Below are 24,413 nucleotides of genomic sequence, written 5' to 3' on the forward strand. Positions count from 1 at the left end.
ATGCAGCTTAATCAGAATCCTGAGTGATGTAGAGTCTATGTTCCTCTACTTAATTTTCTGTATAGAAGTTGTGTAAATGCTTATGAAAATGTTGAAAGCTCTAATGGAATGTGATCCTGCTTACATCAATTTTATGATGAAGTAAATATTTGATGTTTGACTGACATACGTAACTGGTACATGACAATTCATCTGGAATTATGAGTGACATGTATTCCACCTGGACCTGCCACTACTGTAAAATATTGCTTCTCTCATACTATTGCTCTGTGTTGCCTTTCTTCTGTCAAAGATTTTGTGAATGTTTGCTAGACTGAATTGTCACAGATGTTCCCTTGTCTTTGTGCGCATTTCTTTGCTCTGTCCCTGCTGTCCTACCTCTTTAAAATAAAGATGTTATAAACTCAACTTTTGTCAGCAGGTTTTACTCTTAGATTAGGAGATCATTTCTGAACTTTAGACAACTTGATTTGAAAAAAGACAAACTTATCATCCTTCTAGAATTATTTTTTTTTGCCAGAGTTCAATTTTCTGTAAATGATATTGAACTTGCTCCATTTTTCCTTTTTGATGCAAGAGTAGATGTTTTATTTACTTTCGCTTTTATGAGCTTTTTCTTGACCTGGCAAAATCAGTAGGTATAGGTAAGATGCTTATCCTTGTTCTGCCAGTGTGCCAAAATGCTAGCCTGAATTCTTTTTACCATTGTTGTAGTTCTAAATATCTCCTTGACATAAACATGCAGTACTTCATCTCACGTGTTAGAAGTGTTTGCATTGGTTGCTTACAAGATACTTGGTGGCTTCTGGAAAGCTTTGTTGTTTAGACCTTTTATGTCCATATAAGCATACGTATTCTATGATAAACAGCTTGTCATATCTTCACTAGCATTTGCCATACCTTCCCGCAAAAATAATAAAAATGGAAAATATATATATTTATTATTATAGTCTATATGTATGTAATGCTTACAAACGCACGTAAACTTTGTCATTCGAGAAACATTCTGTTTTGGTATCAGTGTAACAATATTGTCACACTTAATGTTCCTGAAACCAGTATCTGAGCAAGCTAGTTTAAAGCTTGTTCAGCTGTGTCTGCAGTACAACTGTTGCTGCATTGTAAATACTTACCAGTTCTTTTATAGGATTCTTGAATTTGCAAAAAATATCAGGAAATTGCAAATTTGTAACTTACAAGCCTAAAAATCACCTCTGTGTGTTACGCTGGTTAAGCCTTTAGGAATCTGCTCAGCATAGTATGGAGATGTTCACCTTCCCAATAGTATGGCTTTCCCTCTGACATATCCTGCAGAAGACACTTGCATATGCATTGTCATCCAGTATGCTTGCTTTATTCATCTATTTGGCAACACCTAAGCCTCCCTACCTGCCTCTTCTTGTAACCAGTGCCTGTACCATGACCCTTTGCCTATCATCAGTCTCTTTGTTTTATACTAACAATTAGGCGATGCCCTCCTGTGTTGTTTGCAAGGAAGCTTTCCAGAATTTGTAGTCATCAATATTCTGTCCAAAAAAAATAAGCCTAGTGAAGAATATGCTTTATAAGTTTTCAGAACCAACCACTTCAAAATTTTTATGGTTACTTACATTGAACAATTCTAGGCCAGGTGGGGGGGCGGGGAGAGAGGAGGCCGGTAAAACATTTATGTTTAAATACATGTATATGTATACTTTTTTTAGTGATGCAGTAACCTCAGGTGATCTACTGGCTTTAGTGGCTTCTGGATGGTATTCTGTATATAAGACAGTAGGTCCGGGTTTATTCCAGTTAATAAATGTTCCTTATTTAAGGAAGGGGGGGGGGGGAGCAGAAATGAGCTCCAAGCAAAGTTCAGGTTTGATCTCTGATTTTTAAGCTTTCAATGCCAGGCTTTTAGACCAAGAATTTCTACTATGGCTTCAGCTTGTGGGATTGATATTCTTACCTTAAGTAAATCATCTGTTTGAGGTGCTTCATTAGCTTCTGACACATCCTTGCCTTCATTTATGGTAACTATAACTGCTAATGGTTTTACTTTAAGCACAAAGGAAAGCTAGCTTGGAGAATTAGCAGCTGTTCATTTATCTTCCAAAGAAGACTTCAGGCTGAGTTTCAGTAACTCCTCCGTTAGACCAAAATCTTATATATGTCATTATGAGCGGTTCAGTAAAGGGAGTAGTATACTGGCAGTTAAAGAGGATTTCCAAGCCAGGCTGCCTGCTGAGATTAGGGTTGCTGAAGAATAACTGAAATAAGCATGAGGAACTGCCTCCCAAGAAGAACTCTCTGCAATACAAATCTGTCTATAGGCAGCATGAATACAACATGCTTCCTATTTATTCTACTTGGTTAATGTTAAAGCACATCACCTTGCTTGCTCTGTGTATGTTTACTGCTACACCTCATTGTACCTGCATGAAGTTGGATACCTTCACTGCCAGGGGCAATAAACGCTAGTGATAATCACAGAATCTGTGTTTATACCTATGCCTTCTCCAAGTGTCTCAGACCAGAAAAAACAATGTGATCTACGTTATACATCTTAAACATGCAAAAGGCACACAAAGATAAAATAACAAAGGACAGAATGTTTTGCCTTTGGTTTCTGCTTGAGGGTGAGCTGTCAGAGTGGGGACTCTTTTCAACAACTAGTCTTACTTGCTAATAAAAGAGACAGCATGTAACAGATTCTGATGTGACAATTTGCTTGCAGTTATATTGTAAGGGTTTAGTGTTGAGTGATTCAATCACACATATTTTTTCCTGATAATCCTAATTTTTTTCCTATACTGTCCATTGTGTGAAAATCATCTTTTGGGATGCTTAAAATATCCCAGTGTTTCATCTCATCAATCAAAATGTTCTGCTCTATTTTTACTCAGTACAAAATCCTGGTGTTGAAGCTTCCTGCTATAATGCTATATATGTTCACTCTCTTCACATAATGAGCATATGTTTTGAAGCAGTTGCTTTTCAAGGTCAGTGTTTTTTCAGACAACTGTACTGCAATATGAGTCATAGGAGGTAATGACATAAACCAGTTGGTGTAAAAATACTGGCTTTTGGGTAAGCACCTACTGAAACTGAGCAGAGTTCTCAGCCCCTTGTTTTCCTCCTCTGGTCACAGTAGTCATTAGAGGATATGATGATCCAGAATTTTACTTCTCTCCTCTCTGCTCATCTGCTGTAGGAAGCAGTTTTCTCACCCAGGTTCAGCAGGCCAAAGGAAAGAATCACACTTGAGTGAATCTCTGTCTGAAAGTATGGCAAAAATTGTCCTCAAGCTGTATTCTGAAGATTACTTCACCTTTAAAAATATAGTGTCTCCATTTTGGAATAGGCTTTGGAACAGAAAGTCCATAGCAAGACATACAAAAATTTTAAAGAACAGTTTAGAGTAAGCAAAGAGGACTTCCTCATGATCTGACACTGATTCTTCAGTGGACAACATAGTCACTGGGTTGGTAATTTGCACTGGGGCTGTGGTTTAGGGCTTGTTTGCAGATGTGGATGCACAGCAGCTTTGGGGAAAGGCTCAGAAGATTCTCAGCCCCGTTCACATGACTTTCAGAAGACAAGCAGAATACTTGGGATGCATGCTGTCCTCCAGCTTTTGTAACAAATTAAGTAAAAAACATTTAGTAAATAACTTGGTGTTTTGTCTGTGTTAAGTCAGTCTTGTGAGTTCACTGAGTCTGTAAAGCTGTCAATAGTCTTGGTGCTTTAAGTAACTAATACAGGACTGCTGTACTGCTGCCTACACAGTGGTACCAAATACAGGAACATGACAGAAACAGGAATCCTTAGCAATCCAGTATATTTGAAGTATGTGTTATAAATCTAATAATTATATTAAACTAGAGATTTTTCCAGTAGTGTTGCAACTTCCATGTTAAATCAATGTTGTGCACCTGAATGTGTTTCCTGGATCTCTATGTAAATTTAAAAAAATCTAAATTAGGGAAATTTCCACCGTTCTCTCTGCCTGTGCATCTTTCCTCTAAGCCTATTCTTTTACTCAACAATTGCACTTCATTACAGTGTTAAACATAGCATGCATTTATATTTAGAACCAGGTAGCATTTCAAGCTCAAGGTGCTTTTGTGTAGAAACTGAAGAACTGATTAAACCACCTATCAGAGTGAAGATATTGTTATCGATGAGGACTCCAGTGATTCCTACCCCAATTATGTTTCACATTTGCTTAGAAAAAAATGTCAGCTTGGCATGTAGTAGCAGCTGAATCACCAGCTGATAGCATAGCATTGAAAGCCAGAATTAGAAGCTATAACTATAGGAGACAGCTAAGTGTTGCTACATTACAGTTACTCCAAGACAAGCTGCTTCTGTTTGTCATCCTGAGCCCTTGGAACTGTGGCTTTCCTTTAGATTTTCTATTATTAAATCACCCAGTATGATTTTCTGTATGTTAGTTCCCATTAAATGTCACACGTTCTCTAGGGTCCAGGCCTGGTAGCATACCTGAGTAATGTGTGTCTCAGAAGAGTATGAGGTCCTGATCTAAAATGTCAAAGATGGAAATCCACTTCTTCACTGAAGAGTCTGTTTCGCTGGTTAATGATTCTTATTTGTTAAAATCAGTGCCTTGTTTCTAATGCAACTTCTATGGCTTCATCATCCACCTGCTTGTCCTTGTTATGTCTTTGTCTTTGCCCTTTACTTTAAAGATCTTCTAGTATTCTGTAATTTCTTCATGGATAAGTACTTCTGCGCCGCAATCAATGAAATGAAATATTGGGGCTGGTTTGGCTGTGTTTTTTAACATACTAGAGAGATAGAAATCTCTCACTCTTGTAGAGTTTTGCCTCTGAAATTATTTTTGTGGTGCTTTCCTGCACCATTTCCAATTTTCAAACTATTTTACACTACAACTGCATTCAACACTTGTAAGACTTGTTATATCAAGTGTTCTGCAAAAATAATCTTTTTAACCCATACCGGTACGTTTACTGTGTATACTTAAAGTAACGTATTATTTATCAGCTGCAGTTAATTCAGCCCTGTAGATAAGCTAAAAAGTGCAAATTCAGTCTTCAGGCAAGTCACCTGTTCCACTTTCGGGTCATCTTTTTTTCCCAGCACTGTCTCACCCACACATAACAAACTAACTTAAGTTTTTAAGTTGAAGTGAACAACAGTAGATCCCCAGCTTCCCCAGTGATAAATTTGGAACCATGTCAGCAAAGGTCAGGAAGTTCAGTTGAAATTGGGTCTCTTGTGAACTTTGCAACTCCTGGCCCTCCAACAAGCAGTAGATAAACTGGACCTGTGCTTTTATCCCTCATCACTATTTGTATGTTCTCTCAGATACAATTTTCAGTTTTCTAAAAGACCTTGTGTGTGATATTTTTCTTTGTATATTAAATTCTGGGGTTTATGTGTATATATATTAAAAAAAAAGACATGCATGCTTTCCCTTTCCCTATATAACTATTCACTGGTTTAAGCTAATAATTTTTCCTAACACCGTGTTCCTCCTATCCCATCTAATAAGACTATCCAGTATTTTTATAGTAACCCTTGAGCCAGTGAATGCTAAAACTTTAAGAATCTTTTTGTTTAATCAATACTTTGCATTCTTTGGCTTCAGATCTCATTATTACACAGAATTTGCATGATATCAAAATAAAATATCTCTTACGATACCTTGTTTCATGTTTAGGAAAAGTCCTGAAAACCTTAACAGTCACTCAGAGCTCAAGGAGAAAGAAAAGCAGGGGTTTTTCAGGGCAATAAAAAAGAAAAAGAAGAAATCTCAAACTGTAAGTATACAGTGTTTCTAACAGAAAATATGTTTATCAGTTTTTAATTGTATCATTTTAATATACTAGATTAGTACAGTACCTTTGTATTATTTACGACCATACCCACATGTATCTATTCGTTCTTTTATTTTGTCTCTTCACTATATGAAAATCAAATTCTTTTACTGTTAAGGGTTTATTTAAGAGTGCCTTTTTCAAATATTTCTTCACCTACTAGTCCAGTGCATCTTTGTTTACATTCAGAGTCTTCGAGAGCCATTTTTGATGCAAGTTTAAAGCTGATGTTGTGGTAAATTCTTTTGCAGGATATGGTGATACCATTCCAAGAATAACAAATGCAGTATCATGTGTCCCCAGAGCTTGAATAATTTTAGATACCCATTGGGAGGAGATCAAACAGTTATAAATGAAAATTCTTTCTAGTCTTTTTCATGGCAGTGTCTTGATAACAGCCTCCATCTTCCTGCTGTACCCCATGGCTGGAATAAGGAAGATACATCTTAACCATTCTTAATGTTTCATGATTTTGGGGGGGAATGGATTGTGGCTTTTGCTATTTGGTATAAGCCTTTGGTGTCTTTTATATGTTTCTACATTTTCATCTAGTTTTGGGGGAGAAAGAAAGGTCTTTCTTTTATTGGAGAGCAGAGCAGTGTTGTGTTAACATTTCACGAAGTTTTATGTCTCCCTAAGAACTGAAGTAACCTAAACATCTCATCTCATCCTCAAATTACAGTCCTGGAAACAGTAAATCATTTAAAATTTCATTTACATGAGGATGCAATGTTTCCGTAAGTGTAACTGCAGTTACAGTTTTGAAGGTACTCAGAATGGAGTAAATCACACTCACTCCTAACAAAAGGGGGTAACTAAATCAAAATACCTACTGTCACAGAGTGAGGTGGCATGACTCTGGTGGGTGTTGGTGGAGGGCTGACCTATTGAAAATTGTGAGAGAGGAGTGATTATCAGGCTCTTGTATGGAACATGTGCATAGTAACTCCACTCAAAAATGCAGCTTGCCTTCCTTATGGGCAAGTTTTAGAGCAGTGGCACCTACCTTGCCTTCTGAACTTGTTCATCCTGATACCGGTATGCAGTTCAAATATGATCATCTGCATTACCCAACTAAGCAAAACACCTAGATTGTAACTCTGGCATTACTTGATGTCAAAATGTCCATGAAAGGAAAGCACACCAAGGCCATTGGTTCCAGTGATACCTTAAAAAAGAAAAAATTAAAAAAAAAAGTTAAATTTTCACTGTTTTAGTCTGCTCTGATCCCAGCCATTCAGTTGGGATGGCAGGGAACACTTCAAAAGCCCAGCTGATACATGGTGTGTCAAACTGTTTCCAGATTAAACTGTGTGAAGGAAATACAGATTGGGTAGTGTTGCATCTCAAAATCCGGCACTTTCCAAAACATTTTAATCACAAGTACATTTATCTAAAGCTAAAGGGAATCACTAAAAACTATCACTAAAACTAAAGCCATCACACAAAACTGAAACTCTCACTGGTTATAGCGCAGGACAGATTTCTATATAATCCTTATTCCTGTTTTTTCTTAATCTGAAGAAGAGAGGGAGAGGGAGGGAGAGAGGTTTTGCATAAGGAAAAATTATGTTGGCCAGTTAGGGCTAGTATCTTACAGAAAGATGAATAAATTAGTGAAATAAGATAGTAATAAAATTCTTCCATCCTCAGCTAGAAACTTGCTGCCATCAACTTGATTTTTTGACCTAACAGAGACTGAAAAACCTCTTTTCGTTTCTGCTTGAAGCTGTTTAATGGGACAGTGTCTAGGGATAGACTGTATCCAGTGATGTGCGTAAAAGGTTCTGGTTCAGAAACTCTTCTTTGTTCTTCTTCATGTGTTAGTTGAGGAACTCTACCTCACAAAAATTGGGGTGTTTGTTAGGATCTTCTATCACAAACAAAAATTACTACCTTAAGTTCAGCACCAAGTTTGACTTCAGTAGTAGCAGCACTGTAATATTGGCTTTTCATCTACATGGCTAATGTTTGCTATGAATTCATGTTAAAAATCCAACAGATAGCTTGTAACTACTGAAGATTTTTCTGAAGTTTGTAATTCTTAGACTCCTAGAAGTATGACATTTGACACGGCTTTCTGCAGCAAAAAATAAAGTGGGTCTGAGAACTGTCAAAGTACTGAAAAGCACATCATAGCTAGCTAGAATTTATTTCTGATCTCCTTTGGCAAGTCTCATTTTGCTGGTGATTCTGAGAGCTGTAAAAGATACATGAAATTGGATTGAAGGCATCTTCTTAATAATGTAATTCTCAAAACCTCTAATAGCCCAGAACTGATCCCAAATCCTGACATTACCTCCTGCAGTAGTTTTTGTTAATCATTCTCCCTAGAGTTCTCCAGGTGCAGTTCCTCATGGGATAATAATTGTTACTTCCTCCTTTGGGAATTCTTTGCAATATTGTTTTTGCTGAGCTATTCTTATCCCTTCTTCCCTTCATTTTGTTTGGAGTCTTTTAGTAACATAGCAAAAGATTTTGAGGACTGCTAGAGTCACTGTTTTTTTCTGTTATCCTGTCATCTGCCACCAAACAATTTGATATCCATGAGGGTTGTGCTCAGTGTCAACAGGCACTATCTTCAGAGGAGCCTGCATTTTGCAGATTTTGGCACATGTTGTAAGATATAAGTCTGAAGAGATTATCTGCTTTGAAAAAAATAGGTTATAGGTGAGTGTTTCTCCTAGAGATACTTTGATTCCTTTTTATTTTACTGAACTTGAAACGGGAAATTCTTCTGACTATAAAGTTCCTAAGCGACCTATACAAATTAGTGACACTATTTCATTAACTTGGATGGAACCTAGAAGCTGAGAAAGCTGTTCAAAAGCCATTGCTTTTGGTAGGGCACCCACCAGTCCCTTTAGTCATATAATCATTATATTGCTATTATTGTTAGTGCTACTATTGTTATTTAGTTAGTAATTGTTTTATTTATATTTATTTATAATTATTTTATTATTTGTATAAAAATAAGAGATGTCATACTGCTTTAGGTCATTATCATAAGTAAAAAATGATGGCCAGAATTAGAGAATTTGATCCAAAGCTTGGTAAAGTCAACAAGACCTATCAGCCATTTCCAAAAGGCTTTGAAACGCACTCTGCATTCCTAGGAAACATAGGTGTAAGAATAGGCGTACTGATCTCTTTTTACATGCTGTATATGCATTGAGTTCCTTGAATTTGTTCCATATGCTTTTTTAATTCAATCGCTATTGTATGTTCCCAAAGCAAATTATAGGATTGATACCATATATTGTCAGAATTTCCCAGAAAAAGAATTAATATAGTAAGGACAGATCTCTTGAATTGAAATACTATGCATTTAGGTTTTGTATCTTATATTGCAGACAGACTCAACCAACGGGGAGAATCCAAGCATCAAGAAATCCCTCTTTCCTCTTTTTAATGCAAAGAATAATTTAAAACATAGTTCTTCCTTGAAAAAGCTTCCTGTAGTCACTCTACCCATGGTATTAATTTTTAAGTACAGTAGCACTGTAAAATGCTCCAGTAAACTTGTTTTACTGACTACAGCAGCATGTGTTTTATTTTCATGGGATCACTTTCTCTTCATGCTGGTTAAGTATCTTGGGCCAGTTCAATAAATTCAAGTAAAATTGGCAGTTCTGTTGAACTAGATTGCACCTAATCTCTTATTTTTTTTCATATTTGATACACTGAAAATACAGAGTTCCAGAGACAATGAACCCTGGGACCAAGATTAAAGGAGGAAAATAGTTCTGAAATCGTGTATGTTTTAAATTAAACTGTCTTATTCTGTTTCAATCAGGAAAAAAAATAACCTGGCTTGGTTTACAGCTATATTGGAAATATACCATTTAATGCAAACAGCTCCTTTATGTATAAATTAAATACATCAAATATTAATGACAGATTATCTGAAAACTAAATTTTAGCTCATGCCTCTGCTGTATTTTTGGTTTTCCTGATTGTTCATGAGAAAAGATAGTTTGCATCAAAAAAGCTTACATTTCAACTGTCCTTTTTTTGCCCAGAATTCTTGGTATGAGATCAAACTCTCCATGTAAGTTTTAAATTATCCTTCTGCCATAAATTTTGTTGGATTTGCAGCTTGAGTAGGGAGTTTCTCAATTTTTGCTCCAGTCTGGGCTGTTTGTGGAGGAGGGGAAAGATGCAAAAGAAAAAGGTCATGGTTTTGTGATGGCAAAATCAGCCAGACATCAGTTTGGGGAGATTTTGGTCTGCTTCACTCAGGAGCAAATTTATGGAACTGAGCCATGGTCTTAACTGCAGTATGGAATGCTTTTAAATGAAGATGAGGCTCAACTTTTTTTATTTTTTTATTTTATTTTTGAAGCCTTGTTTAATTGCTCTCTCTTACAGCAAGTAACACTAACAGCATGTGAATGCTTTAAGGGCTAAGGGTATAGCAAATCTGCATGATTTCCACAGCCACTTGCTCTTACTATGGGGAAAACTATTGAAAGGTCAGTACAATTCTGCTGCAGTAATGGGCTTCACTTGTGTTCTGCAATTAACTGGGGGAAATGCTTTACAGCTACACTTAAGAATATATTAGGAGACCAGTATTTAATATTTTGTTGCAGATGCCTAGCAGTGATGGTCAGGATCTCTTGGCATTACAGAAAGCCATTCATACTTCTAATCACCAGAGCAGCAGGCAGAAAGATTGGCATCCTGAGAAGATGACAGAAATCCAGCCTCATGTAAGTAGCATTCTCAATTCCCTGTATTTCAACATCACTGAGGTATCTTGACAGCTTTTTTTTTCAGTGAATAGAAAAATTGTATTTGATGTTAATTCCCAACCTTCCTATTCCCCCTTCATTAAATATAAAAAAATGTGTGCCTGCAGTCCTGCATAATTCTTTGAAAATCTAGATATGAATGACAAGGAAAAGAAGAGAGACTAAATGTCCCTATGTCAGTCTTTGAGCCTTTCAAAATATTGATTATGTTTCTATATTGCAGCCAAGCAACATTACAGGTTGTGTCTATGGTAGCTATGCAGTGCTGTAGAAAATCCCTCAAGTCAGCTCTGCAAACTATGGTGAAGGCTGAGGGCACACTGCTACTTGACACAGTGATACTGGATGGGGTCACCAGAGCATCGTGAGCATGTTACGGTGCAGCGGTGCCTCAGGTGGCACAAACTGTGATTTAAGCAGGCCGCGTTATTGGAGCATAGCAGTGCACTAAAGCAACTTTATTTTCTCCCGTTCAAAAGCCAGCTTGGGGGGAATGGTTTGAGAGGGAGCTTCAGTGCCATGCTCTGTTGCCATTACAACATGGAAAACTGAAGAAGAGGGTTTATTGCAGCTGCAGTGTTTGAAGAAGCTACTTTTTCTGTGAGCTGTGGAATTTAATAAGGTTATTTTCATACCAGTTTGTATACCCATACTCAGGCTTCCCCAGACTCTTTTCAGTGACCCCATGCCTCCATTTTCCTTCAACCTGCTCACCATTAAAGAAGCTGTGAGTGACTAGAGCAGCTTATCACCCAGCTGCCAGCAAACAAAATATCCCACTGCTGAGTTCTGCCAGCCCTTATTTCGGTGCAGATGATTACTCAAGACTCTCTCTAACCTCTAACCGAGGTTTACAAATTTTTTAGGAACTGTATTTCTGATATCTGCGGCTTATAAAATGTGGCTGAGGTTCTAAAGTTAATAGCAGGAATAGTGACAGAGGGACAGGTAATGCAACTATGTCTCTGTTTTCATAGGAAACAAGGTTAAAATAATTGAAGGGAACAACATTTTTTTTCTGATGTAGACAAGGTTCCATCTTTTCAGGTAGCTAATAGGTTGAATCATAATGAGAAGAGATTTTCTCAGGTGTGTACTCATAGGTTGGAATGAAATTCCAAATGAATACAAATTTAAGTGAAGAAGTCCTGTGAAGTTCAAGGTGTTCAGTTTAGGATATGACAGTTTTGCTATAGGAAGTATGATGTGATGAAGAACAGGTGGTCAAGTGCTTTTCCCCATGTCTTTCAGACCCAGCCACTAAAATCTCTTCGAAAGCTCTTACACCTCTCCACTTCAAATCATCCTGTCCCTGCTGAGCCTCGCTTCCAGCCCTTACCAAGTCAGCCAGCCAAAGCTGCGTTTTCTGAAGTGCGAATTCACCCCATGAGTCAAAGCTCCAGCAGTGGCAGCAGCAATGTGAGACAAGAGCCTCAGCCGAAAAGCAGGCCAACACTGCAGATACCAAGTCAGCTGGAACCTACCTGGCACGTCTCCCCAGTAAACAGGGGCGCGAGTGATGGGCCTCCCTACTCAGATCAGCTGCCTTCTAAGAGCGGACAGAATGGGCACACGTATAACCGAACAAACCGATCGCGAATGCCAAATCTGAATGATTTAAAAGAGACAGCCTTGTAATTGCACTCCAGAAAACAGGCTGGGTCAGGGGGAGATGAGCGTAGGGGAGTGGTGGTGGTTCTGGTGATGGTAAGACTGCATTTCAGCTTTATAAAGGTGTGCAATATGTACATGTGGAGCTATGCTGTTCGGCACCACAGTGAGAGTCAGGGATTATACAGTGAAACAAGTTGAATTCTGAATTACCAGTCATCAGAAATGTCGCTGGATGCCAGGCAGAGTGTGCCGGTCAGGGAGAAAAATGCATTTGTGTTTTCTCTCACTTACATTCCAGCTTTAGTGCACATCTCTGTCTGAAAGCTGGGAGACTTCTGGTATGTATTGGCACTTATAAGGGTGAAAACATTCATGTCTAGACCTATGCCCTTACTACATTTTTTGCTGCCTAGTTAAAACAGTGGGGTTTATGTGATGAAAGTGTATCCCTATTAAGGGTTTAAAGTTAAACTGTATGTCTTAAATTTTGTTTTTTAAACTTCCATATTTGATAGGATTTGTAATATTTATTTATGATGACCTAATATCGTACTGTTATAATCATATCTTTTATGTTATAATGTAAAGTTATTTTGAGCTGTTTGAAACATTGTGAAGCAGTGCAACAGCTACAGTAGTTTCTATAAAAAACTAACAGTAACATTTATATATTGCATCAGGAGTATTTTATTCTATATATAAATATATATATAAATGGAAAATAACTGTCTGTTTTTTAAATATATTCATTTAAAAGAAAAGTATTGTTATGACACTATCTGCCATATTTTTATACATTTGTGATATAAAGTGCAGTATTATACTTCTAATAAAAGGAAGTTGAATGTGGATATACATGTGACTGTAACAGTATGAATCTTGCTCAGCTATGGGAGCCCGGTATTATAGGCATTACTGGTAACAAACAAAAGAAAATATTCGATTCCGAGCTTTATTATGGGCTATTTAGTTGAAAGTATTGGCCTCACGTAAGAGACTGCAGAACTGTACAATAATCTGAATGAGGTATGTTCTCCCCTGTGTCCTTAGCTTTCCTAGTAATATTAATGGGATTTCTGCACCAAGAGCACAGATCCCCAGTATCAAATGTTAGTGTTCTCTAAAGTGCCCCATGACTACAAGCTAAAGCAGGTGCTCTTCCACTTAACAGCAGGGGTGAAAACCAAAGAAACATAGCATGAGTTGCAAGTGAAATGCCAAACTTTGACACTTACGCATAGCATGGCACTGCAGATCATAGTATAAACTTTTACACATATGTGTATTTTACATCTTGTTTAGCAAACTGTTAACTAATAAGGTATACACTGTATTTAAATTTAAACTACTCTTGCACTTTTGTTATATTTCAGGATATATTTAAAGCTACAAATCTGATATTTGGATACTGAGGAAGAAGCTTGCCATGCGACTTCATTCCTCCTTGGGTCTTACTATCCAAATATTCCCATACACAGTTCCGTTACCAGTCTCAGCAAAATACTAGATCTTGGGTTCCAGTCTCTTGTACAGAATTGTTAAAACTGCCTTTATGTGGGTGAATGTCAAGTGTAGCAAATACACAACCTGATTCCTCTGTTGCTGCCAGTAGACTAAATCACAGGTGAGCCAGCAGGAGTCAACAGAGTATGCCAGTCTAAACTTTGTGCAATAAGAGGAGAGTCAGGCCTGTAGTGTCAGAACAATACAATCTTTCCTTTTCAAACACATGAGCTCAATTCTCTCATTACGCTGCAGCGTAGTTTGTTTTCTAATTGTCCTCATAAGGCACTTGTACTTGCCAGTATGTTGTCTTTTCCAAAGTAAATTCAGTGATTTAGCCATAGTAGTTAACAGAAGCAGCCAAGCAGCAAGAACTATGTTCCTACTTGGACAGCAATGCAAATGGTACTTCTCAAGTCATACCAAAGTTCTAACCATGGCAAATTCGGCACCACTGTTCTAAAACTCTTTGTCAGAAAATACATTATGAAAGGATCTTACACTAGGTCTGTCCAGGGCTAAAACTCAGTCTACCAAATTTGAAATATTGCAGAATAAGAATTCTTTCTTTGTCAGTTGCCTGCAAGAAATGTGCATGTGATTTTCTATAGATATGTAATATATTCTATTCTCTCTATATATGATATATACTGCGGTGATATATCATATATATAGCATATATAAATGCACTAGACATGAAAGCGTATTCCATTTTTTATAAGTTCAGTGGGCATCCAGAAAACAACACTGTGGTGTAGTCATCACCACCAGAGTTTAGCAGCATATTATAGCAATCTTATTTGGATTCACCAGTTGGTCACAGCTAGGTTAGTCCTGTTAGTCCTGCTTTGAAATGGGCTGATGCCACTGAAATCCTCACAGAAGCACTGTCTGAGAGTGGGGCTCTAAGCAGCATGGTCTGAATGTCTCTGAGGGAGTGTTTCGACTAGATTCTTCTGTACTTTGTGGATATGTATCCTTTTTGCCTCTGCAAGACTTTTTTTAGCTTGCTGGTAAGAGCTTCATGCTGGGGATGATGGTACTGGGCTGTATGTGGCTGTTCTGATTTCTAGCAAAGAAAAATGTTTCCAAAGGTTGTTTTTTTTTTTCTCAGTACCCATTAAGTTAAATGAGGGTAATCTCTGACTGTACATAAAGCTGTTTAAAGTAGTTAGCAAAACTTCAAGGGTGACCCAAGGAATGTTCAAGTATTTGGTGGCCCATATTTACAGAAAATTGTTCTATTTCATACTGCATTTTCTTCACAAATTCAGCAAACCATGGTAGATTTCAGTTGAGTACTAAATTGTATTGAATGTGTGTAGTATTTTCTTCCTTCTGTTGGAAAGAAGGTCCAGCGGCTCAGCCAGCTGGCACTGGGATAAATGGTATATTTTTAACCTGGTCTACCTTCCCAATATTTAGAATATTGCTAATGTAATTTTGCCAACGCATCCAAAAGCGTCTTACTATAGCGACTGAGATTTGCTGGCTCAATAAAGGGGAAGAGAATTACAGAACAAACTATTTTGTAAATGTGAGCTTTCCTCTTCACTGGTCTGTGAGTCTTGTGCTACATGTTGTATAGATCTACTTAGTATAAAGTATCTTAGTTAAACTGGATTTTATTTTTTGGCAATCTGTTTTGCCTTATGGCATCATTAATGATGTGAATAGAAAAGAAACCAAGTTTCAGAAATGAATTCCAGTCATTTTGCAGAACTCAAGCTGCCTAAACTCATCTATATGTTTTTGCTATAGCTCTTGAGCTCTTTTAATTGAAAAGAAGCACCTTAAGCTCATCTTAACTGAAATTGTATATGTGTTTAAGCTGTCCTTTTAAACTGCCATGTAAATGTATTAAACTAGAACAACTTTTTTTTTTTCAGCAGACCTGACCACAGAGAACAATCTCTTAGAGCTGTTTAATTAACACTTTTTGCTCCATTTATTGCGGTCCAAGATTCACTGCTCCTCTGAGAGGCTGCCAGCATGGAGCACTGGGCAGAGTTCTCAACAGGAAGTCAGTGATCCCAGATTCAGTCTCTTCTTCCTAAAACATTCCCCATCCCACATGGGTTGGGACTGATACTGTCTTTGATTTCTCATACCTAGTCAGACACGCCTGACTGTGTGGGTCCCAACACCACTCTATTTACAGATACTCACTCTTTTAGATCAACATTAAAGCAGGCCTGAAACTTCCAAACATATGAGACACCCTCAGGTCATCCTTTCCTTGACACCCTTACCTCTGCTATACCAACTTTTTTCTAGGAGCTAAGCTGGAGAGGTTCGTCAAGAAGCAGTGTCCTGTGATAGGTTTTTAGCCATTCTTTGTCATTGCAGTTAGGTCTCTTAACAGATTAATCTTACCAGTGTAAAAAGCTACATAACAACCTTTCCTTTTTTCTTCAAAAGCCACTGTGGCTAATGGCTGAGTAGACTCCTATGTTCACCCAGAAGCAGCTATGTATTCGTAACAATTCAGTGCTGTAGTCCTCCCTTATAAGAATAAGAACACAGATTATACAGCCCTGAGAGCACAGCTGTGGGCAAAACCCAGCCACTTTTGAGGGGAGCCATGCTTTACAAGTATTTGGGGGTTTTATTCAAGTTTCATTTTTTTTGTTGTCTTATAATGACTTGGTAGTGAGACATGCTTCAAAAATACCTGCCTGTAATTCATTCTGCATGTGTTGAACACTGTCAGAGTCGAGCTGGGAGAATATCTGAATCCCAGTCACACAAAGAGTATGAAAAGGATAGCCATATATTAATATACTGCAAATTGGGGTTGGCAATGAATGTTTATTTTTCCCATTCCAGCTAGGATACATAATACATCAATTAATGAGGTTATATCATAACCCATGCACTGGGGCTGTTGTTCACATAAGTAGGCCCACCATTAGAAATAGGAGTGTCACAGAAGGTGATTGGAAAGGGGATGTGCCCTATTTAACCACTTCTAAATGACCTTCAAATCAAGACCACTATTTCAGAACAGGTGCCTTTCCCTAGCAGGTCTTTCTAATGGTATCATAATATTAACCATTCATTAACTGGGTTTGCAGTGAATGAGGAGAAAAGCCATTTAACTTCTGGCCTTTGTTAAAAAGGGAGCAATTTGATAAACCTTTTTAATATAACACAACTTAGAAGTTCTAGATGTTGGCTCCTTTTCAAAGGGTCAAACAGCAGCAGTGCATCAATGCTCAGGCTCATCTGGCATACGAAGGCTCGTGCACATCACTTGGTTCAGATGTTGTACTGAAACTGAAGATTTCTTTCTTGCAGTCACAAAGCAAATTTCATGTAAATTAAGCAAAGTAAATATTATAGGAAATCCTCTTTAAACTGGAAGAGAAAAACTGTAGTAGGTCATCTGTTCTCTGTGGGCTATCTTAACAGGTGCTGCATGAGACAGCATGATAAATCTGAAGGATTAGGTCTGAATTTTACTTGCTCCAAGTTCTGCTTGAGTGCTTATTTGTTATCTTCTGTACAGCCAGTTGTTTGGTGCAAAAGCTGGCTTTTGACAAACTAAGAGGAAGATGCATGAGAAGTGTGAGAGGACCAGCCCTGCTATGTTTGGATGCTTTCATTCTACTAAACCAGATTGCTTCTTGGGCTCTTTTAACTCAAAATATGCAGCTGGGCAAAAATGGATCTTAAGACATGGCCCAAGAGTCTGAACAGAGAATTTGTGACTTAGGGTAAGAGTGACTCTACACATCTCTTGTCTTCTCTGCAAGTCAATCTACCTCCTCTCTCTTGCAGAATGTGGTCAAGGTTTGGTTGTTTGTTCAAAGCTTACTATTGATTCCCAATTTTAAAGAGACATATAAAAATATTCTTCCTCTAGGTACTGTTAGCAACCAAGTAGTAAAAACTTGATAGGCCTTCTGGTATTCTGAAACCTCCAAGCCATCTGAGCTCTCCCTCTAGAATCCCAATGCCATCCTTTGCACTGCTTTGCAAGTCTTCCCTTGCCCTTCCCCTTGTGGTTCTCAAATATAGCAGTTGCCTTGTTCTTTGTTGTCTCTCTAGTGCAGATTATCAGGGAGTTAGAGGCCTTATCTACTACTCCACCCTGTTTGCTGTTTTATCCCAAACAGCTATCCTTAGACTTGCTCAGGATTTTCTTAATTTTAATTTTCCATTTCATCTGGGTGAGATAACTTACCTCATTGTGCCCCCACCAAAACACACTGCCTACCAGGCTTCTTCTGTTCCACCAGGTCTCTGTTTTCACAGGGCATTGTTTCTCTGGATCCATTCTGAGAAATGCAAGGTGGCATCTTCATTGTACAGGCTTAGAAGCGCATTGTGAAGTGACTGCTGTTGTAGAGCTTTCCATTAGCAACATTAAAACACGTTCATGGCACAAGATGGAAGCCGCTATTCAGGTTTCCTATAGCATATGAACCTCTTGGTGTAAACTCCTGACATGTAAATCCAATGGCAGAGCTTTTAACTCTTTAAAAATTTTAAGGCAAAAGTTTAAGTGTAGGTAATTGTCTCAACTTTCCTTTTCTTCCTACCTTTTTTTTGCTTTTGCTAGTGCACATCTTAGACTCGTACTACTGAAGAATATGTCTAATTGAAAGGAGTAACATATATATATATATTGCTTATATGGAACAATAAGCTAAAATCTTCCCTGAAACCATAATTTTGTTGGAAATTCGATGCAGGCATTTTAAAATCTGGTTTATCTGCTAAGGACTTCCAGGACTGCTTAGATAGCCACTGTGAAATGCTAGATTCTGAATTTGTGTCATTTGGGAGCAGAAAGAAAGAGGTTTAGAAACATGTGATCTTTTTTCACAATCTGCCAGTACAGACTATTCAAAAAATAAGCTGGATAGGTGACTTTCAAAAGTTCTACATTTATGGATAAGATTCCCTGATATTTTTTAACAGCTACTAGAAATCTAAAGCGCACAAACTTTTAAATTTACCATGCTTTCTGTTGTGGAAGGGATGTGATGTGGTGTTCATCTTTTTAATCCTGGAATACAAATTGATTTTAAAATGTGTTGAATATTTAAGGATGACTTCATGCAACTTAATAAAACCATTTGTAAAGTGTTTGTATACAACCCTTTGTATCATGCTGTTGGTACACACCTTACCAGATTTTTTTTTTTCTGGGGGGGGGGGGGGGGGGGCATGTATTCCATTCTTAATTAATGTACAATTTCTATTGTTGCTGTAAATATTCTAAAAGAGAAAAAAAAAATCCTGTGGTAACCTTAATTATCAGCATGGAAATGGTTAATTTTTACTGAGCACAATGTATTTTTGAATGGGCCTTCCAAAATATGTCTTTAATAAAAATGCGGATTTTGCACTAGAACACTGGTGTTGCTCAGCAGCTGATCTTGTTCTCGACACGTCTCCTCCAGAGAACCTCCCCACGCGTTAGCTCAGCTCAGATGGGAAGAACAGGCCAGAACTGTACCGGGACTCCTCTGCCTGACAGGTCACTGCCAGGTCCTGGCCAATGCCCCAGCTCAGAAGCCAGCTTGTATATGCCCCCAAGCCTGATGTTTCCACAGGAGCAGAGGGAAAACACCTCTGAAGCACCTTGTTGCCCACCAATCCTGTGGTCTCATCGCAGACATTGGTTGGTGCTGTTCTTCCTTTCAGGGCAGGAATTTCAGCTATTCTCTCCTGTGAATAGTATCAACCCACCGATCCCCTCAGCAGGCACTACCCAGGAATGAGAAGGCCCTGAAAGTTTCCAACCCTTCCAACCCTTAAATCGTTTCTGCTACAGAAGGGGCTACTGTTGGTAGCATGTTGACATTTCATCATTGCCGCACGTACCCGGACTCTTCTAGGCAAATGTTCAGGTGTTAGTGATACAGTTTTTGATGGGTTCCTCTTTAATGTGTCCTGGCCCTCACTTGCTTTGTTATTGTGTGCAGCTGTAAAATACTTTAAATATTTCTCTGTTGGTCTCTCATTCTTCAGGGTAATTGGAAAAAAACTGAGGAGTAGGGACCGCTTTATCTTGGTGTCTCTTCTTTCCCTCCATGCTGCAGTAGCAGATTTACTGAAAGCCAGGACTTGCAGTCTTGTCAGATCCTTCCAGATCTGACCACCTGATGGGTTGTGCCACAGCCACAGCTGCTGTGAGAGGAGGCTGGTGCCTGCTGTCTTCACTGAGCTGTATCCATCCCCTCCCAAACAGGAAAACTGCTAGCCTGAGCTAATGGCTTCAACCTCCACAAGGACAAGATATCCAGCATTTCAACAGTCCCAGCCAGAAATGTATTCTCTAGCCTGTTTCCTTGAGGTGCCTAGGTCTGGGGACTTGGCTTTACTCTTACAACCTCATTTTGCTCTTATTCTGTCAAGGATCTCATTGTAGCAACCTCACGCACTTCATACCCTTTTCTGTACCACCTACAGAGGTGGTACCTGCAGAGCTCCAGAAAACAGAGTGGCCATGCTGTGGTAGCCCCAGTGTATCAGCACTAGTCCCCTGTGGAATGGGTAGCATAGTGGGTGTGGGCATCTGTCTCTCATACCAAAGTGAAGGGATAATTCCTGCATGCACACATAAAGAGAAAGGGGCTATTGGCTTACAAATAGTGTGGTTGGTCCAGGGGGCTGAGGCAGTCTCTTATCATATGGCATAGACTGGGTAAGATGATTGATTTTTCAGCGTGGTTCCCTCACTCCTCTCTGTAAACATCCCAGACTAAAAATTCAGGTCACAATGCTGAAGGCAGCTCATGGTCTTGCCTCCTATTGCAAATCAGTTGCATTCTACACAGTCGCAAAGCCATGCATTGGTCTCCCTACCTCTGGAGGAAAAGACCCACAGGATATTCACTCCTAGAAGATAAATGTCCTTTCAGCATTGATTTGTATCATCTCCTGTAGCCTCAGTTGCTGGGCTCATTCTGGTTAATTGTGATTGGAGGCACCTGTGCCTCTAATTAAAAGAATAGTGATAAGCTAGGAAAAGTTAGACTTTATGAGGAAAAGTTTTGTATTTTTGTAATTGCATTTGGCTGGTTCTATCCCACTTTCATAATGCCCTCAGTCACACTGTTACTCCAACATGCTGCATTTATGCAGAGATGGAAGTCAAGTGCAATTCTAAAAGCATTTTAGGACCACTTAATTAACCAAGCCTCTCAGCACCCTTCTTTTTAGACAAGAGGCAGAGGTTAAGTGAATTTCCAAAGGTCGATTAGCAAGCAAGCTGCACAGCTGGGATCAGAACAAAAAGCCTGCTTTAGCAGTAAACATTCAGACACTGCAGAGGGAAACCAGGAATAGGTCCCTTTTCAACACAAGCTGGAGAGGTGAACTCCAGGCAAAGGACAGGGCAAGGCAAGAAGCAAGTGAACTGTGAAATGCGCTGTGTGCCAGTTAGTTCTACCTTATTTATCACTGTATATATCAATTTGGAAAAGGAGTCTAGTGATTTGTTTGAAACTGGGAGGCTGAAAGACTGATAGCACAGGTCCTTCCTACCTAGACAGTCTTTTCCTCCAAGGTTTTATTACATCCTATATGTAGGATCAGTCATGTGAAGATACATAATTTAGTGTGGTGCCTTGGTCTACAATGGTGCATCGTCCATCCATTCAGGCTGTGGATTAAGCCTGAGGGCTCTTCCAAATTACACAGCTCTTGGCCCTTGCCAGAGGGGGCTTTTCCCAAACCAGCCAACTTGCAAAACCCTGGACTGTGCATGGGAGCTTTTCAGAGGCCAGTCACAGCCAAAGCTTTGAGTAACTGCAGTCAAGCTTAACTGCTTTGGGGTGCTACAAACATTCATTTGCTGGTGCCCAGTCCATCCATTCACCCCTCTAACCCCACTCCACATTCCTCAGTCACACAACAAACCAGCAGCACCGAGCTGCCTTCCCGCCAGCCACCAACCACCAGGACATGGAGCAGAGCTGCCTGGGCTGCTCTTAGGGAAGGGGAAGCAGTGTCTTGATGTGATGGCAACTGTGTCCAGGTGTCCTGGGTTCATCAGTAGCAGTCATTTGTCTCCTCCTTAGTAGCTGGTGCAGTGCTGTGTTTTTGACTTTCAGCCTGGGAACAGCGCTGATAACACTGATGTTTTTAGTTGCTGCTCAGTAATGTTCACTCTGACCAAGGACTTTCTGAGTCTCATGCTCTGCATGAGAGGGGAAGCTGGGAGGAAGCAGAGACAGGACACTTGACCCAAACTAACCAAAGGGGTATTCCATACCACAGCACGTCATGCCCAGTGTATAAACTGGGGGGAGTTACCCCAAAGGGCTAGATCACTGCTTGGGTTGGGCTGGGTATCAGTCAGTGGGTGGTGAGCGTTTGTATTCTCTTCCTTTGTTATTTCCCTTATTATTATTATTGGTGGTAGCAGTAGTGGTTTGTGTTATACCTTAGTTACTGGACTGTTCTTATCTCGACCTGTGGGAGTTACATTCTTTTGATTCTCCTCCCCAACCCTCCGGGAGCTGGGGGAGAAAGAGGGTGGAGTGGGCGAGCGGCTGCATGGTTCTGGGTTATCAGCTGGGCTTAAACCATGACACCAGGGCCTCAAAACATGTTAGCTTTCAGCAATGGTGTTTCACAAGGGCTATGATGGCTGGTGGAGAGCCTTTGTCTCCCCGTTGTCGTATGTGCCATGCCTCGAGGGTTGCTCTTACCCCATGCTGGTCCCACAGCCTGGCTGCATGGAGGACTTGCCTCAAGCTCAGAGAACCTTCTCAGTAGAGCTTGACTCAACTGATTATCATTAGGGAACCATGCAAATCCACTGATTTCTTACTAATAAAACATGACTCTAGATCCTTTCATGGACAGGCAAAACTCCTTTGGGGGTTGGGGAGGAAGCAAGGGAGTGATGGTGAGATAACAACAATCATCTCAGAAGATGGGGATTGGTCTGTTCTACATATCTGTAGACTTCATTCTGTTTGTATGCTTTCAGACTCACCAGAACAGCTTATTTTTGTGACAGCAATTATTTGTCTCTATACACAGGAAAGAAAACAAGGCAAACATCTGCCTTCACAAATTAATAAAATGTGATGAATTCCACAGATGTCCAAAGGCTTTTCTCATGTTTTTGGTCACACCTCATTTGGTTTTAGTAACATCTCAACTCCTGCCCTGCACACTGAGTGCTCGCCTCTCTGCCAGTAGGGAAAAGAAGAGAGCACGAGAGGCAGGGGGCCTGCCTCGGTGCTGTTGTCTTCTTGCCTCACCTCTCTCTGCTGAGACAGCTCATGTGCCAGTGCCACGATTCCTTGGGATGGGTGCATGGGTTGTTAAAAAATAGAGAAAAGGCCTTGAGTGCCAGTTATGTTTGTGCCAAAGATGTGTGGGAGCCAAACAGTAACTGATACTCCAGAAGCCCCCAACACTCTCTCACATGGGAGCTGTGGGGGCTGCATTTCCCACCTGGGATGTGCTGAGCATCAGCTCCCAGGCAGATGCAGGGACATGCGCAGTGGCACCAGGTGGTAACCCAGGGAGATAGTGTATCATCAGAGCCTCCACATGGCCCAGACTCCTCAGGCGCTCAGCACCCCCTGGGGATCAGGACATGGAAATCAAGGCAGTTAATGAGAGCGAGACCCTGTTCCTCTGCCCAAATGCCCAAAGGGAGCAAAGCACCCTGGACTCCCTGGGATGTGCCAGTGGAAAACCAGAGAGGATATGGAGAGGGTTTGGCCACCTGATGCACAGGCACCAAAACCAGCCACAGCAGCTCAGGACAGAAGGGACTTGATAGAAAGGGACATGTGGTGATTTGAGATTGTGAGATACAGGCGGCACCTCTCATACTGGGGACAGACCACATCTGACCTCAACCATGTCTCAAGGATGTCAGAGGCCAGCAGAAGGAAAGGCAGGATGAGATGGCAGATGTGATGCCCTGGCACACACACCAGTAGGGCAGTGGGGGGATGCCCAGGTTTAGGGACAAATAATCAAGCTACCCTCCCTGAGAGAATCCAAGCCCTGCCTTTGGACCCCATCTGCATTTACTTAGGTCTCCACAGCATGCTACAATGGTGATTTCACCAACCTACCATGGAGGGCCAGAAGCACCACATCTCACAGGATCAAACCATGCAGCCATGAAATCTCCTGCCTTCCCCAGTATATGCCACATAAACACCCACCACCTTTACAACAGGTTTTCTTTTTTAGGGACACAAAGATGACCAGAGAGATAGAGCACCTCTCATATGGGGAAAGGCTGAGAGTTGGGGCTGTTCAGCCCAGAGAAGACTCCGGGGAGACCTTAGAGCAGCTTCCAGTACTTAAAAGGTGCCTATAAGGAATATGGAGAGAGACTTTTTAGCAGGGCCTGTTGCGGTAGGACGAGGTGTTTTACACTAAAAGAGGGGAGATTCAGGCTGGATGTGAGGAAGCGTTCAGGAGCCTCAGCTCCGAGCGGCGAGAGCCACCCAGGGAGCCTCGAGCCCTCGCCGGGCCTTGCCCAGGAGCCGGCAGCTCCGCTGAGGCGGGCGGGGACTCGCAGGGGGCGGAGCCAGGAGAGATGGCCCCGCCCTGAGCGGGGAAAGCCCGCCCCAGGGAGGGCGGGAACAGCGCGTGGCGCGGCCGTTGGAGCCGGCAGCTCGAGCGGGCAGCGGGGGGAATGGGGAGCGGTGGCCGCGGGGCAGGGCCCGGCCCGGCCTGGGAGCTCTGCGCTGGCTGC

The 24,413-nt window shown here is 40.4% G+C and overlaps 1 protein-coding gene across 2 annotated transcripts in view; it reads left to right on the top strand.

Annotated features, from left to right (window-relative positions):
* Window positions 1-13,069, top strand: part of CDKL5 (cyclin dependent kinase like 5) — a 132,159-nt gene extending 119,090 nt beyond the window's left edge. Inside the window, exons 15-18 of one of the 2 annotated variants that reach the window (XM_061453201.1) lie at window positions 5,687-5,786; window positions 9,197-9,319; window positions 10,439-10,558; window positions 11,852-13,069. In XM_061453201.1, the coding sequence (XP_061309185.1) occupies window positions 5,687-5,786; window positions 9,197-9,319; window positions 10,439-10,558; window positions 11,852-12,238 (730 nt within the window). In that variant the 3' untranslated portion in view covers window positions 12,239-13,069. The remainder of the gene's footprint in view (window positions 1-5,686; window positions 5,787-9,196; window positions 9,320-10,438; window positions 10,559-11,851) is intronic. The other variant, XM_061453202.1, reaches the window with a different exon arrangement.
* Window positions 13,070-24,413: the final 11,344 nt, after the last annotated feature.

The sequence above is a fragment of the Pezoporus flaviventris genome, unplaced genomic scaffold (genome assembly GCF_033815535.1).
Source record: "Pezoporus flaviventris isolate CSIRO_AGI_PZ_B2104156 unplaced genomic scaffold, CSIRO_AGI_Pfla_v1 ptg000015l, whole genome shotgun sequence".
Classification (NCBI taxonomy): Eukaryota; Metazoa; Chordata; class Aves; order Psittaciformes; family Psittacidae; genus Pezoporus; species Pezoporus flaviventris.